The sequence below is a fragment of the Plasmodium vinckei genome, assembly GCF_900681995.1.
Source record: "Plasmodium vinckei vinckei genome assembly, chromosome: PVVCY_08".
In the NCBI taxonomy this organism is placed as follows: Eukaryota; Apicomplexa; class Aconoidasida; order Haemosporida; family Plasmodiidae; genus Plasmodium; species Plasmodium vinckei.
This window is the reverse complement of record NC_051300.1, coordinates 1,137,951-1,152,012: the sequence shown is the minus strand read 5'-3', so window position 1 is coordinate 1,152,012 and position 14,062 is coordinate 1,137,951. Positions and strand designations below refer to the sequence as shown.

The window sequence follows — 14,062 nt, the reverse complement described above, 5'->3', positions numbered from 1 at the left end:
CTATATACATTATTCATGCTTATTTGTCTATTTATATAAAAATGCACACGCAAAGAAAAAAAATCTACATTCATTTATCTATCCATATATTTATTTTTATCTAAAAATTTACAAACTTTTGTCATTTTTTCTATCTTTTTTATGTCGTTTAAATTGGGTTACATGTTTTTAAATTACTCCAACCAAAAAAGATATATAAATATATTTAAAAAAAATTAATAATATAAAAAAACATGAAATGAATGAAAACCAAACAACCTTCATTCTTTTTTATATTTTTCTCATTTTTATTCTTTCCTACTTTCAACTTTTTTCTTAATATTTTATATAACCAAAAAGAAATTCATTTAATACTATTCCATAACGACAAAAATTTTCTGAACATACATGTTAAATTTTGTCCATTATATACCAGTATTAACAAATTTTACGAAAATTTGTTAGCTTTTAAATTGAATAGGAAAATAGCCAAAGTAAAAGGTAGTGACCAAAATATAGACAAACGAATAAGCATAACAAACCTCCGCTTATGTTTCAAATTTGCCTAAATACAACAAAAGAAAATAATCAACATATAAAAAAAAAATATGAACAAACTAGCCAATCCTATATACATAATAATTTACCAATGATAAATGAAAATACAAACTCGTTGGATAGTTCTCTCCCTAATCTTATCCTATCGAAGATCTCAACATGTGCTAAAAAAATAAACTGCTATTCAAATAATTCATTTTTTGAACTAAATAAAAAGAATGAAAATAACAAAATTTATAACGATCATTTTTCATGTCCTACAAAAAATTATTACTGTTCTTTAATCAAAATAAAATCAAATAATTTTCATCCCTTTAAAAATGTGTGCAGCCAAAATTGTAGTAAAAAAATATGTTGTAATATTTATAATTTAATAAAAATTAAATCAATAAAATCCAAATTATTCAAATTAGACAAAAACAAAATTAATTGTTTTAAGAAAAAAAGAGAAAAAATAAAAAAATTATACTTTTACAAAAAAAATAAACTAATACAACATGAGAAAAAACATAGCAATTATTTCTCTTGTACTAATTTTAAAAAAACAAGTAGCACTAAATATTATTTTCCTTTAGATGATAAAAACGACAAAAATGATAGAATAAAATATAATGACCATTTCCAACTATTTGAATATAATAAATCAGAAGAAATAGATAAAAAAAAATATATAAAGTCTATATCACTTTCAATTAAAAAACAAAAAAAAAAAGTATATTTGTTAGAGAAAAATGCATGCCGACTTTTAGACATTATAGAACTTTTATTATATACAAGAATGGATGAAATATTTACTTTAAAACAAAATCTATCAAACCATGATAAATATAAAGAAATGTATCCCGATGTTTTCTATTTTGACAATAATGGTAATCCTTTTACCATCACATATGTATATATAAATAATATATTTTTTTTTTCATAATATTATATATGTTTGTATTCCTCTTTGCTTAGATGACCTTATTGAAGTATTAGATAAAAAGTTAAAATTTTTACCTAAGATTCCAGCTATCAAAAATTTAGTGCCTTATTTTGGACCTACCCCTGAAAGTATATTTGGAAAATATTATTCCTCATATAAATATTATTACAAACTAATTGACATTAAATTTAAAATTTATAAAGTTCCTAATTTATTTATTCACCCCATATGCTGTGGGGAAAGTATATCATTTAATAGTTATGAACAGAATAGCCAGAATTATAAAAATGATTTACAAAAATATGAACAGAATAGACAAAATTATGACCATTTTTTCACGCAGAATAATTTTCGAAAAGCCCGCAAAACCAATTCAATAATGGCTAGTTGTAAAATACCCTTTTTAAATTTTATTCCAAATTCAAACAAAAATATAATTCAAAATAATCAAACCGATTTAATTCAAATAGATAAAATACCCTCAGATTTAATACAAATTTTGAATTACAAAATTCGAAAGTTAGCTAAAAAAAGGGAATCAACAATATTCCCAATTATGTCGTAAGATAAATACCCTTGTCTTATATCCTCAACTAATTTTTACCATTATTGTCGTTTCTAAAATTTGTTGCCACAACTGCAACCATCTTTGCCTCATTATTTTTTATTATTAATTTTGTTTTAATTTATATTATTTTTAAGGTGAAAATGCATTTATGGCATCTATACATACGATGTAAAATAAAATATAATAAAATGCATAAAAAATAGAAGTGAAATATATATATAAAAAATAGACAAATAAATTAGAAAGAAAAATAGGACAAAATAATATGCACTTATAAGTATGCATAGCATGTTTTTATTGCCTCATGAATTTTCCTATCCTTTTTTTTTTCACATTCATTAAGCACATGCTAAAAAATAATTATTTTTAATAATTTTGTTTTTCATCCCATACAGCATATATATATTTGTATATATAGTGTAGGACAGCCTAGTATTTCATGCATATTCCATAATGACTCGAAAGATAAGAATAAATATACACACACGTATATATGCATACAATAATTTAACTTAAAAAAAAAAACAAAAACTAAAACAAATTTGAATATCACTATTATACTGTAAAATACTAGCAAAACTTCTATTTTTTACCAATCATAAAATGGATCGTTTTCATTAATAACTTTATCTGCTATAGATAAATCTTCTTGAACTTGCTCAAAGTTAGAAGCATCAAATATATTTTTATATTTAGGTCTATATGGTACATCAACTCTTTTATTTAATAAATTATTCCATTCGATATTAGCAAACCATGGATGCTCCTTAACATTTTGAGCCCCCTTTTTTAAATTTCCATATCTTTTTGTAAGATCATGAGATAATAATTTTTTCATTAAATGCTTACAATTATTATCTAAAAATTTAGGGAAATATATTATACCCTCTAAAATTTTCTGATATATTAATAAAGGCTCGTTTGCATAAAATGGGGGGTACCCAACCAAAATCTCGTATATGAAAATGCCCAGCGTCCACCAGTCCACCTAAAAAATAACAACATAAAATAGTAACAGAATAAAATAGTGGCACAAAATAACGGCATAAAATAGTAACAGAATAAGATAGCGACATAAAATAGTAACAGAATAAGATAGCGACATAAAATAGTAACAGAATAAAATAGTGGCACAAAATAACGGCATAAAATAACCTCTCTCTTTGCCATCACACAATTTTCACTTTTTTTTCATACCGCTTTTCCATGGCCCGCATTTAATAATATTTCTGGGGCGATATATTCTGGTGTCCCGCATAATGTGTATGTTCGTGTGTTTACAACTTTTGCAAAACCAAAGTCAGTCATTTTTATAAATCCGTCCTTATCGAGGAGCAAGTTTTCCGGTTTCAAGTCCCTGAAAAGGGGAGAAGCCAAATAAAAATGTTGAAAATGCATAAGAAGCATAGCTATTCAGCTTCTTCCTTCTTCCTTCCTAAATTGCTAACACACACATTCCATATATAAAACAAAATATAATCTTACCTGTATACAATGTTTAAACTTTGTAAATATTCAAATATTAAAACTATTTGTGCTGCATAAAAACATCCAACATCATTGGGAAATCTTTTATTCCTTCTTAAAAATGTAAAAAATTCACCCCCAATTACAAATTCAAGAACTAAATATAAATAAGACTCATCCTTAAACGACCCATATAAATTAACCTATCATATGTTAAAAAAAAAAAAGAAATATATGAAAATGTTGACAATAGAATAAATGTATTGCTCCTTAAGATGAAGTATTATAGTTGCATAAGGAAAAAAAAATATGTATAAAGAAAACGTTCGAAATTTTTTCATATGTTCGATGGCATTGTCAGTTTCAGCTCGATTCGACTTACACAAAAAGGGTGACTTATATAATTTAATATTTTTCTTTCTGAAAATACATGGTCGACTTGTTTTTGTTTTATTATTTTGCTTTTTTCAAATCTCTTAATTGCTACTGGAGGTAAATCCTCATTTTTATATGTTGCTAAAATTACTCTCCCGAATGAGCCTTAAAAAAAAAAAAAAAAAAATTATTCAAACTTACAGCGAAAAAATACGCAAAAAATTATCGTCAAAGCAAAGTGATGCATGTCTAATTATGTGGACACCAATTCCTTCATCAGTGTTGCATAAAAATAAACAAATAAACACATATTACTATACATACAGGTTTAATTTACTTAATATTTTAATCATAAAATATATATATGTATATCATCAAATAAAATAAAGTAACACTTACCAGTCCCAAGAGTACGAATAAAATTAAAATCTTCATATTTCATTTTATTTTTTTTAGTAGTTGGTTTTATATTGGAAGTTTCCTTCTTTTTGTATAGCTGTAGATTTTTAAGGAATTGAATCATTTTATCAAAATAAATAATAAATATAAATTAATAATAATATAAAACCAAACAATATACCATGTAAATGTATTGATACAGACTAATACAAATGGTTGTAAAAAATATAAATGAAAGAAAAAAAAAAAAATTAATAAATATTATTTTTTGCTAACTCATCCACATTGAAAATGCAGTGTGTGTGTTTTTACATAAATCGAAAATATATTATAAATACGTAATGAACTAAAAATATACATAAAATTATTATACATAATATATACATAATAATTATACATATTTATTACTATGCATAATACATGCACATAAAGGGAAAATGACCACCTCTCCATTACATTTTACAAAAAAATCAAAATATAAATATAATGTCTTTACAGCTTTACTAATTTTCCATTTTTTACATTATTTACATTTTTTACATTATTTACATTTTTACAATATAAAGAAAATGTAATATGCACTAAATAAAGATACAACACTTTTTTGTATGCACATACATAAATAATGAAAAACATACATACCACCCCTTTTATAAATAATATATAATATTTTAAAACATAAATCACAATGCGCATCTTTCAATTTGTTAATACAAATATATGTACATAATATATAACTCATAATAATAAGACAAAGGGAGAGTACTAATTCAAATCCCATATAGATGACAAATATATAATGCATAAAAAACACACACACGCATGTACATATATAATATATCTCAGTTCTAAATTAGAAACGAACAAATAAAATAACATAAATTATAAATACATATTTAAAGAAATTATTTTTATTTCCTCATTTTTAAGAAAAACATTCATTCATTTATATTTTTTTAAACACCATTTTCTTTATTAATATATATTTATATAACATTAATATAATATTTTCTATTTCTATTTATTATTTATTTTTTTTTTAAGCCACCTTTTGAACTCTTAGATAGTCGCTTCAATCCTATAATTCTCTTATCCTTCAAACTTAACTAAAATAAAAATTTAAAATATCAAAATATGATTTTCATATTTCCATGTTATATAATACGTACAGAATTTTATGTATCCCTAATCTTTTCAAAAAAACTATAATAAATTATTATTATTATTATTATTTTTTTTTTTTTTTACAAACGCATACATAATATAATAACCAAGCTATTCTATTTTTTAGGCACCACAAAATATTATGTACATATAATTTTTGGCTCATATAAAAAAGGGGCTCGAATTTTTTTTCATAGTATATTTTAAAAATTCTTTAAATCCTTTAAATTATTATAATTTACTAATTTTTTTTTATTATTAAAATGGAGAAATATTTATTTATCCTAATTTATTTTACTATTCTTATTTTCTATATTATATAATTTTCATTTATTTTTTTAAATCGATTTCTCTGCCTTTATTCCGCTTTCCTATTATATTGCATAATTACCATAGTCGAGAAATGGAAAAAGTACTACATACGTATGTATATCACACTACATACGTAGGATGGGACTAGGGAGACGCCTATGGGTGGATGCGCTCCTTCCTATACCTACCCTTAATGTATTCAATTCCTAATTCCTTCGATTTTTTTAAATAAAAACATTCCTCGAAATCGAAAAATGGCTATACATAATCTATAATATTAATAAAGGACTTTTTTATAATAAATGCAAATAAATTTACATATACAATCTCAAAAGAATCGCAAAATACCATGTGCATGGATGTGCATATTCCTCTAAACATTTTATCATAAAAAAATAAATAGACATACAAAAATAGTATGCATAACTAATTCATCAAACTAAGTTTCTACACTGTCACAAACTCATTCTATCCGATCCATCCATAAATATAAATTCATTTTATTCACTAAAAAATGCTAAACTATCCTTTAAAAATATAAACATCTTTCCTTCCATTTTGCGTCCAACTCTTTATCTACCTCTTAAATTGTTTATCCCATCAGCTAGCCAACATTTTAAAAAAGAAAGAAAAAAAGAAAGCCAAAAAGAAAACAATTTTACATCCCTTTACAATCACGTCCCACGATAAGGCTGCCACAATTTATCTCCCCCTCTAAGTAGACAATTGAATTTTTCATTTTTTTGTTTTTAATAATTTTAATTCAAAAATAGTTATCATTACAACAAACTTAATTAAAAACAGCAAAATAAAAAAATGGAAAAATAAAAAAAAATAAAAATAAAAATAAAAAAATTAATAAAAAAAAAAAACAGATATAAATAGTGAACTAAACTAGCAATAACAAATGACGTGAAATATTCACGTACAACAAATTATTTCATACTTATGTTACTAAAATTTTTATTTTAAGAACATATAGTCAAATTCCAACACAAATTAACTAGTCATATTTATTTGCATGTCACTAAAAATGTTTCATCATGTCTTCTACTAAATTTTACTTACTCCTCATCATCAGATGAATCTAATGATTTCATATTAAGAACTGCATTAGGATATAAATCAAAATCTTTTATTGGATTTCTCGAATTTTTTAAAACTGATTTTGTATGACCACATATTAAATCAAATTTACATGGAATATTCATGTTCTTTTTTTTCGTTTTATCAATCTCTAATATATCACAACATTCAGCCCAATCGTATATATCTCTTAATGTATGATTGTCACTAAAATTATTTTGTACTTTTAATCCATTTGGTAATCGTAATAATATTTTTGTAACTTTATCATTAGGTTTAATTGTTAATGGAAATTTTTTACTTTTTTCATCTCTTTTATTTTTTATATCTTTTATATAATTTTTTTTTTTTTCAATTTTTTGTAATTTTTCATTTTCTTTCTTTTGTTTTTCTTCCATAATTTGTTTATCTTTTTTTAAAGCTTCTTGATACTCTCTATCTTGTTCTTCTCTTAATAATCTGTCTCTATAAACTGATTCATCAACACTACTTCTCATTGATGTATTCCTTTGTAATTTTTTTTTTTCAACTTCAGCCTTGTCAATACATCCAATAATAGATTGTATAATCTCTGTAGCATTTGGAGTTCCATATATTACAGACAACTCTTTAACATTAGAACCATATGCTAGTAATATATTAATTTGAGGAAACATATATATATTTATTACATCATGTAACTCGGTAAGAGAATATTTACTAATGTCTTGTGCATATAATATACAATTGTTTTCAAAAAATGTTATGATTTCTATATTTGTATAAATATCTTTACAAAAATATGTACTCTCTTCATTTTCTGTATGTAAATAAACAAGTAATAACTTATCTTCTCTTTTGGATCTATTTATTGCTTCTTTAAGACTTCCATTAAAAAATGTTACATGAGTTTTACCATATTTTTCCTCATAATATATTGTAAAATTATTTTTACTACATACATTTAAAATATAAGTACTTATCAGATGAAAACATGATGTAATAAAATTATAAATATTTCGAAATAAAGGACATATTATTTCTCCTACATTATTTAATACTTCTAAAAAATTCCATTTTACTATATTTTCATTATTTTTTTGAAACATTTTATTATTTACTGAATTTGATCTTTGATTTGAATTTTTATTTATTACTTTATTTTCAACATCCATCTTTTCCTTTCCTTTCCCTTCTCTCTTCTTCAAACTGTTTGAAGGATTAACAGGTTCATTCTCCTAACAAATTATTTACAAACAAAATTGTATAAAACACTAACAAGTTATTTTACACGCTTATCAACCATACATGTAGCTATGCAAATCTTAATTCTTTTCTTTAGTTCTTACTTCATGCATGTTTTCTACCTTCCCATTTTGCAAATACTTAACTATAGCCTCCTAAAAATAGTAAGTAAATAAAGCATGTAAATGTAAAACCGTTGTTGAACCTTTTAATGTGTCAATGAAACATGTAATAGCTCACACTGTCTGCTCACTCTTTGTAGTACCTCTAAATTTCCGTTACACATTGTCAGCAATCGTTTTGCTTCCCCTTCGTCTGACAATTTTGTGACCTCCATAAACAATTTTATTTCATTATCCATCGCAATTACTTCTTACAAATTATTATTTAAAAGTACCAAAAAAGAAAAACAAATACACACATTAACGAAAAATATTCTACATATATTCATACATAATTATTAAATAACTATATTTTTTTTAAATCCAACATTTTATTTCTCTCTTTTTAAATTATTCAATTTTTCTTACATACAAATGGATAGAGGATTGAAAGTAATTAAATTTGAAAAAAAAAAAAAAAAACATAAAAAAATATAAAAAAAATTTTAATTACAAAAAAATAAAATAACTCATGATATATTATCCTTGTATTCCATTCTTTATTTTTAAACACTTCTTTTATATTTGTAATAAAAAAAAAAGAAATATAAATGTTTTTTTTTTTTCTTTTATAAAATGTCATTATAAACACAAAAAGTGCCTTTTAAAATATGACATAAATCAACTTTTTCGAAAAATATGAAAATTTAAAAAAAAAAAAAAAAAAAAAAAAACTAATATAATATACCTAACCTTCGCAACAGCATGAAATACAAATCCGTATGTTTATAAATCCATATAACACAAGCATACTATATTCTTCTCCCATATGCATAATATTTGTATGGATGCGTAAATATTTACTTTATACTTTATGACTTTAAAAAGGGTTTATATTTTAATTACAGAACGATAAAGGGAAAATGTTTACTGAATTTGTAAAACATGGTAGCAAATTACATCATTAAATATGACAAAAAAAATACAAATTATAAAAAAAAATTTAATTAATAAATAAAAACAAAACAAAAATATATTTTTCAAACAAATATTTATAATAAAATCAACTTATTATTAATCAATTAAATAAACATTTAAAATAGTATTGCACATTATATGCACATAATACTAACTATCCAAACAATTTTTGTCTAAATAAAATGTTAATTATAAAGATAGATAAAAAAAAAAACAAAACAGACAAATATAAAAGAGATACTATGACAACGTAAGAACTACTGACCAAAGGGATATCCCTTTTTCAAACATTCATCAAAGATATATAATTACCCCATATCCACTATTTTTATACAATTACTATTTGTCTAAAAGGTTTCAAAAAAACAAAAACTCCTTTATTTTCAACCTACTCCGTTATTAGCTTAACATTTATATTCCAATGATATAAAAAGTTATTTATCGATTTTGTTAGTTTTTCTCGGTATTCATTATTTAACTCGGTGTTTGCAAAACTTATTGTTATGTATCTCAAACTCTTTGAATTAAAACAAAAATTTTTTAATAAAGCTATACATATAGGTGATCCAATCACAATTTTAAAATAAATAAGTCTTGGGAATTCCCGCTGTATGCAATTTATGAAAGTGGGACTCAAACTCCACGACCCAATTATTAACTTCCTGCAAAGTAAATAATTATGTAAATATATAACTAATTGCACCATTTTCACATGCATGACCAACTGATTTATTTCATCCATTTCTTACAACACATTCGGAAAGGGAGACAATATATTTCTATTTGACAATGCTAAAGAAGAATAATCAGTTATTTCATTCCTTATATTATTATTATTATTGCTATTCATGTATTTTAAAATCAACAAAATATATTTCTTATTTTTTAAACAAATTATTGTTTTCTTCCTTAAAAGGTTTGTGTTTTGCACAGCATCAAGTACGGCAGCCCTCCATGTTTTGTTCTGTCTCGTGAACAAATTAAAAAAAAATTAAAAAAATAATAAGCAAAAAAAATGAAACTTTTTATATAATTTCTCTACCATATCAACATTATTTATTTTTATGTACTTACCAAGTATAGCAATTTAAAAAAATCATCGAGCAAAGGAAAAAACTCCAATAACTTTACTACAACTATCGTTGTACATATGTTATTCATATTGGGTTAAGCATTTTATCGGTCATTTATTTTTTTCCAAAATTTTTTGAAAATTTTTTACAATTTCCTAACTAATTTACATATTTTTATACATGATTAACAATGTAAAAATAGTTTAATTGTAGAACAATTTTAATAGACATAAATCGATATTGTTTTTATACTTTTTTTTTTTTACTTTAATTTTATTAAAAATAATTTTTTTTTTTTTCCTACTCTTGACTATTATAAATGTTGTGTATATATTTTTTTAAAACTATTTTTTTTCACTTTTTTTTATACAAAACATTTTATCCATTTATGTAAATAATTTCATAAACAAAACGGACAAAACAACAACAAATCATGTTAAAAACTGAAAAAATAGTCATGCCCAAAATTAATAAAATTCTTTATGCACACTTATATTATAATTGCCAAGTTGTTTTATTTTTTTATTTCGAAATATTATGACCCATTTTTATGTATTACAAAATATATACACACACGTAAATAATGTTTATGTCCATTTCTTTGGATTTGCTATACATATATTTACTGTAATAGTGAAGGAAATAATTGAAATTGTAAATATAACCCTATATAATTTCAAACCATTCATTAAAAAAAGTACGACAATATATATTACATATATAGAAGACCTATTCAATATTTCTACAACATAATCAACTTGCTCATTTTTTTAATATATATCAGTAAATATCAATAAATATTATATTTAAACTAAAAAAAGTATGCTATCTTTCTTTATATACATACAATAATTCCACAATTTAATAATATGCCTCTCTCTATGTTATATACCTTATTTTGTAATTTTTTTTAATTATTTTAAAAAAAAAAAACATAAAAATAGGCTTAATAAAATGTAGTAATAACTGTTATACAAGTTAGAAAATTAAAAAAAAAAAACTATAAAATAAATATAACCTTACTAACCCTTTTTATCAACAACATTAATTGTATTTTTTTACAATTTTTCTTTTCTTTTTTTATAATAAACTTAAAAAATGGTGTTTTCTATTTATCCTCATACACAATTATAATAAGTAAGTAAATAAATAAGTATGTAATTGAAAATAGGAAATAGCATATTACACCTTTACTTACTTACATTTTAAATGTAGGTATAAAACATAACTTACCAACAAAATTATTATTAAAAAAAAATAAAGATATAATGTCATGCTATAATAAATAACATATAAAACTTCCCTTATAAAACGTAAAATGCTAAATAATAAAAACTATATATTGGAAAATTATTAAAATAATTTATTTTTTTTTTGATAGTATTTATTTTTTTTTATGTATATTTTTTAAAGGATATTTCCCCATTTAGCACGCCAGTGCTTATTACTGATTGGATTGATAATCTTTATTTTTAAGGGCTAACAAAAAATAATAAAAATTACATACCTACATAAAATTAATTAAACATATATAACAAACAGATTTATGTTATTTCCTATGTATACTTATAATTAGGATTTATAATCTATTTTTTTTTTATTCTTATAGTTTGTTTATTTTTTCCTTATTTTTTTTGCTTACTATTTTTTATGCTTACTACTTTTTACATGTTTTCCATTTTCCAACCCCTTTCCTGATAATACTTAATTTTGAAAAATTAAAAAAAGAAAAGAAACATTTTTCAAATAAATTGTCATGAATTAAATTTTTAAACAAAATGGCTCTCGTAAGTTTTTAAAAAATAAACCAAATTTAATATCTAAACAAAATCTACATATCCCAATCCCATCATATATACTACATATATATATGCATTAAAAAGGGTTTTTCTTTTTTTTAAAACCTTTTTATTATTTATATTTACAAACATATGTCTCATGCATGTAAATATTTATATATTTTCCATTTTCTTTTTTTTTTATCTTATTATTTTACTTTGATAGGATGATGCAGAAGCGCAAAAACAAATTCAACAAATGGTTAACTTCATTTTAAATGAAGCAAAAGATAAAGCACATGAAATTGAAGCAAAAGCACTCGAAGATTTTAATATAGAAAAATTAAGGATTGTACAAAAAATGAAAGAAAAAATAAGATTAGAATTTCAAAAAAAAGCAAAACAAATGGAAATTAAAAGATCTATAAATCATTCATCTGCTATTAATAAAGCTAGACTTAAAAAAATGTGTGCTAAAGATCAAGTATTTAAAGAAATCTACAAAATTAGTAGTGATAAATTAGCAGAACTATATAAAGAAAAAGATAAATATAAAAATCTTATTATCGATTTAATTGTACAATCTTTATATTATATACAAGAACCACATGTTATTGTTATGTGTAGAGAAGTTGACAAATCTATTGTTGAGGGATGTTTAAATGAAGCTGCACATAGATATACTGAAAAAATTAAAAAACAATTTAATATAACAAAAAATATTAAAATCGAACTTGATAAGTCAGGTAATTATTTACCACCCCCTCCATCCGAAAACAATGAAGGTACATCGTGTTTAGGTGGTATTGTATTAACAACACCAAATAGAAAAATCAATTGTGATAATACATTAGATTTACGTCTTAAACTAGCCATAGAATATTGCACACCAGAAATAAAAAGAATGTTCTTTGAAATGGATTAAAATTTATCTACTTATTTTTATTTTATCCTACGTTATACATAAAGTAGGTATATGATGTTATTGTGTATAGTCACTTTGAATTATTTAACAATATATTAGTTTTTATTTTTTTTTTTTAATTATAATTTTTTTCATAAATTTATTTTATTTTTACACATTCATGCAATTGCAAAAAAAATTTCAAACAACACCGAAATACTTATAATATATGGAATGCACTTTTTCCGCTTCGTATACAAAGTTATATTATTGCATAACAATAATGTTAATAATATAGGGAAAAAATGTTTATCCCTTTTTTTATGACAAAAAAAGCTTGAATATACATAAACTAAAATTGACCCTTTGATATTTTTGAATATTTTTTCTTTCTTAATAATCGTTCATCTTTCTTTTGTATATAATCCATTCTTAATTGTCTTTCTGATTTCCTATTGTCAACTCTACCTGACTGTTCCAAATTTCTTCTGAACTGTTCAGCTGCTAATTTTGCTTGTAAAACACCAAAAGCGCATCGAAATCTTCGAATTCTATGAACTCCATCTTCAACCCATTGAACCATCCATACATTTAATCGATGATAATAAGAAACTCCTTTAATTTTTGAAATAAACCATGGTATTTCATCATATTTTACATTATATTTTCTTTTTTTCCAATATTTCCACATAGGTAATAAATTCCATGGATAGTCATCTCCTAAATATTCTCCTGACCTTAGGGACTCAATCCATTTTGTACGATAATAATTACTTGGTATAAATTGTTGTAACCCACTTGTTTTGGCATTAAAGCAATCCGAAGGAGCTAGATATTCCGGAGGTGTTATATGCGGATGTATTATTTCCCTTGTTTTGGGTTTATAAGGATGTTTTGATAATAATATTTCTGACAATGTGCATATATTTTTACTCTGCAATATTTTTTTTCTTAAATTTTCTGACTGGTTAATAATATTTCGCAACATTTCGTTTAAAAAAATACACAGCTAGCTAAAATTATATTTACTTTTCATTTTTGTTAAATATATTTTTGCTCTAATTAGGAAATGTTATTTCATCATAATTCATCATATTTCTTTCTTTACTCTTTATTTATTTTTTAATTTTTTTTTAATAGCTAAAATGTAGTAATATATTTTTTGAAAAAA

General features: G+C 23.0%; 6 protein-coding genes across 6 annotated transcripts; 2 read left to right on the top strand and 4 right to left on the bottom strand.

Annotated features, from left to right (window-relative positions):
• Positions 1 to 529: 529 nt before the first annotated feature.
• On the top strand, positions 530 to 2,027 carry PVVCY_0803330 (conserved Plasmodium protein, unknown function; the record flags this gene model as incomplete). Its single annotated transcript, XM_008627134.2, has 2 exons — positions 530 to 1,406; positions 1,495 to 2,027. The coding sequence occupies 2 exons, from the start codon at positions 530 to 532 to the stop codon at positions 2,025 to 2,027; spliced, it is 1,410 nt and encodes a 469-aa protein (XP_008625356.2).
• A 592-nt stretch (positions 2,028 to 2,619) lies between these two features.
• On the bottom strand, positions 2,620 to 4,314 carry PVVCY_0803320 (cAMP-dependent protein kinase catalytic subunit, putative; the record flags this gene model as incomplete). The annotated part of the gene is made up of 5 exons (XM_008627133.2): positions 2,620 to 3,018; positions 3,228 to 3,387; positions 3,516 to 3,700; positions 3,880 to 4,037; positions 4,272 to 4,314. The coding sequence occupies 5 exons, from the start codon at positions 4,312 to 4,314 to the stop codon at positions 2,620 to 2,622; spliced, it is 945 nt and encodes a 314-aa protein (XP_008625355.2).
• A 2,497-nt stretch (positions 4,315 to 6,811) lies between these two features.
• PVVCY_0803310 (conserved Plasmodium protein, unknown function) lies at positions 6,812 to 8,418 on the bottom strand (the record flags this gene model as incomplete). Its single annotated transcript, XM_008627132.1, has 3 exons — positions 6,812 to 8,050; positions 8,162 to 8,212; positions 8,323 to 8,418. 3 exons carry the CDS (start codon positions 8,416 to 8,418, stop codon positions 6,812 to 6,814), a joined length of 1,386 nt encoding a protein of 461 aa, XP_008625354.1.
• Positions 8,419 to 9,524: 1,106 nt separating this feature from the next.
• Positions 9,525 to 10,297, bottom strand: PVVCY_0803300 (conserved Plasmodium protein, unknown function; the record flags this gene model as incomplete). Its single annotated transcript, XM_008627131.2, has 3 exons — positions 9,525 to 9,798; positions 9,886 to 10,100; positions 10,211 to 10,297. 3 exons carry the CDS (start codon positions 10,295 to 10,297, stop codon positions 9,525 to 9,527), a joined length of 576 nt encoding a protein of 191 aa, XP_008625353.2.
• Positions 10,298 to 11,987: 1,690 nt separating this feature from the next.
• Positions 11,988 to 12,912, top strand: PVVCY_0803290 (V-type proton ATPase subunit E, putative; the record flags this gene model as incomplete). Its single annotated transcript, XM_008627130.2, has 2 exons — positions 11,988 to 11,996; positions 12,214 to 12,912. The coding sequence occupies 2 exons, from the start codon at positions 11,988 to 11,990 to the stop codon at positions 12,910 to 12,912; spliced, it is 708 nt and encodes a 235-aa protein (XP_008625352.1).
• Positions 12,913 to 13,243: 331 nt separating this feature from the next.
• PVVCY_0803280 (transcription factor with AP2 domain(s), putative) lies at positions 13,244 to 13,879 on the bottom strand (the record flags this gene model as incomplete). Its single annotated transcript, XM_008627129.2, has 1 exon — positions 13,244 to 13,879. One exon carries the CDS (start codon positions 13,877 to 13,879, stop codon positions 13,244 to 13,246), a length of 636 nt encoding a protein of 211 aa, XP_008625351.1.
• Positions 13,880 to 14,062: the final 183 nt, after the last annotated feature.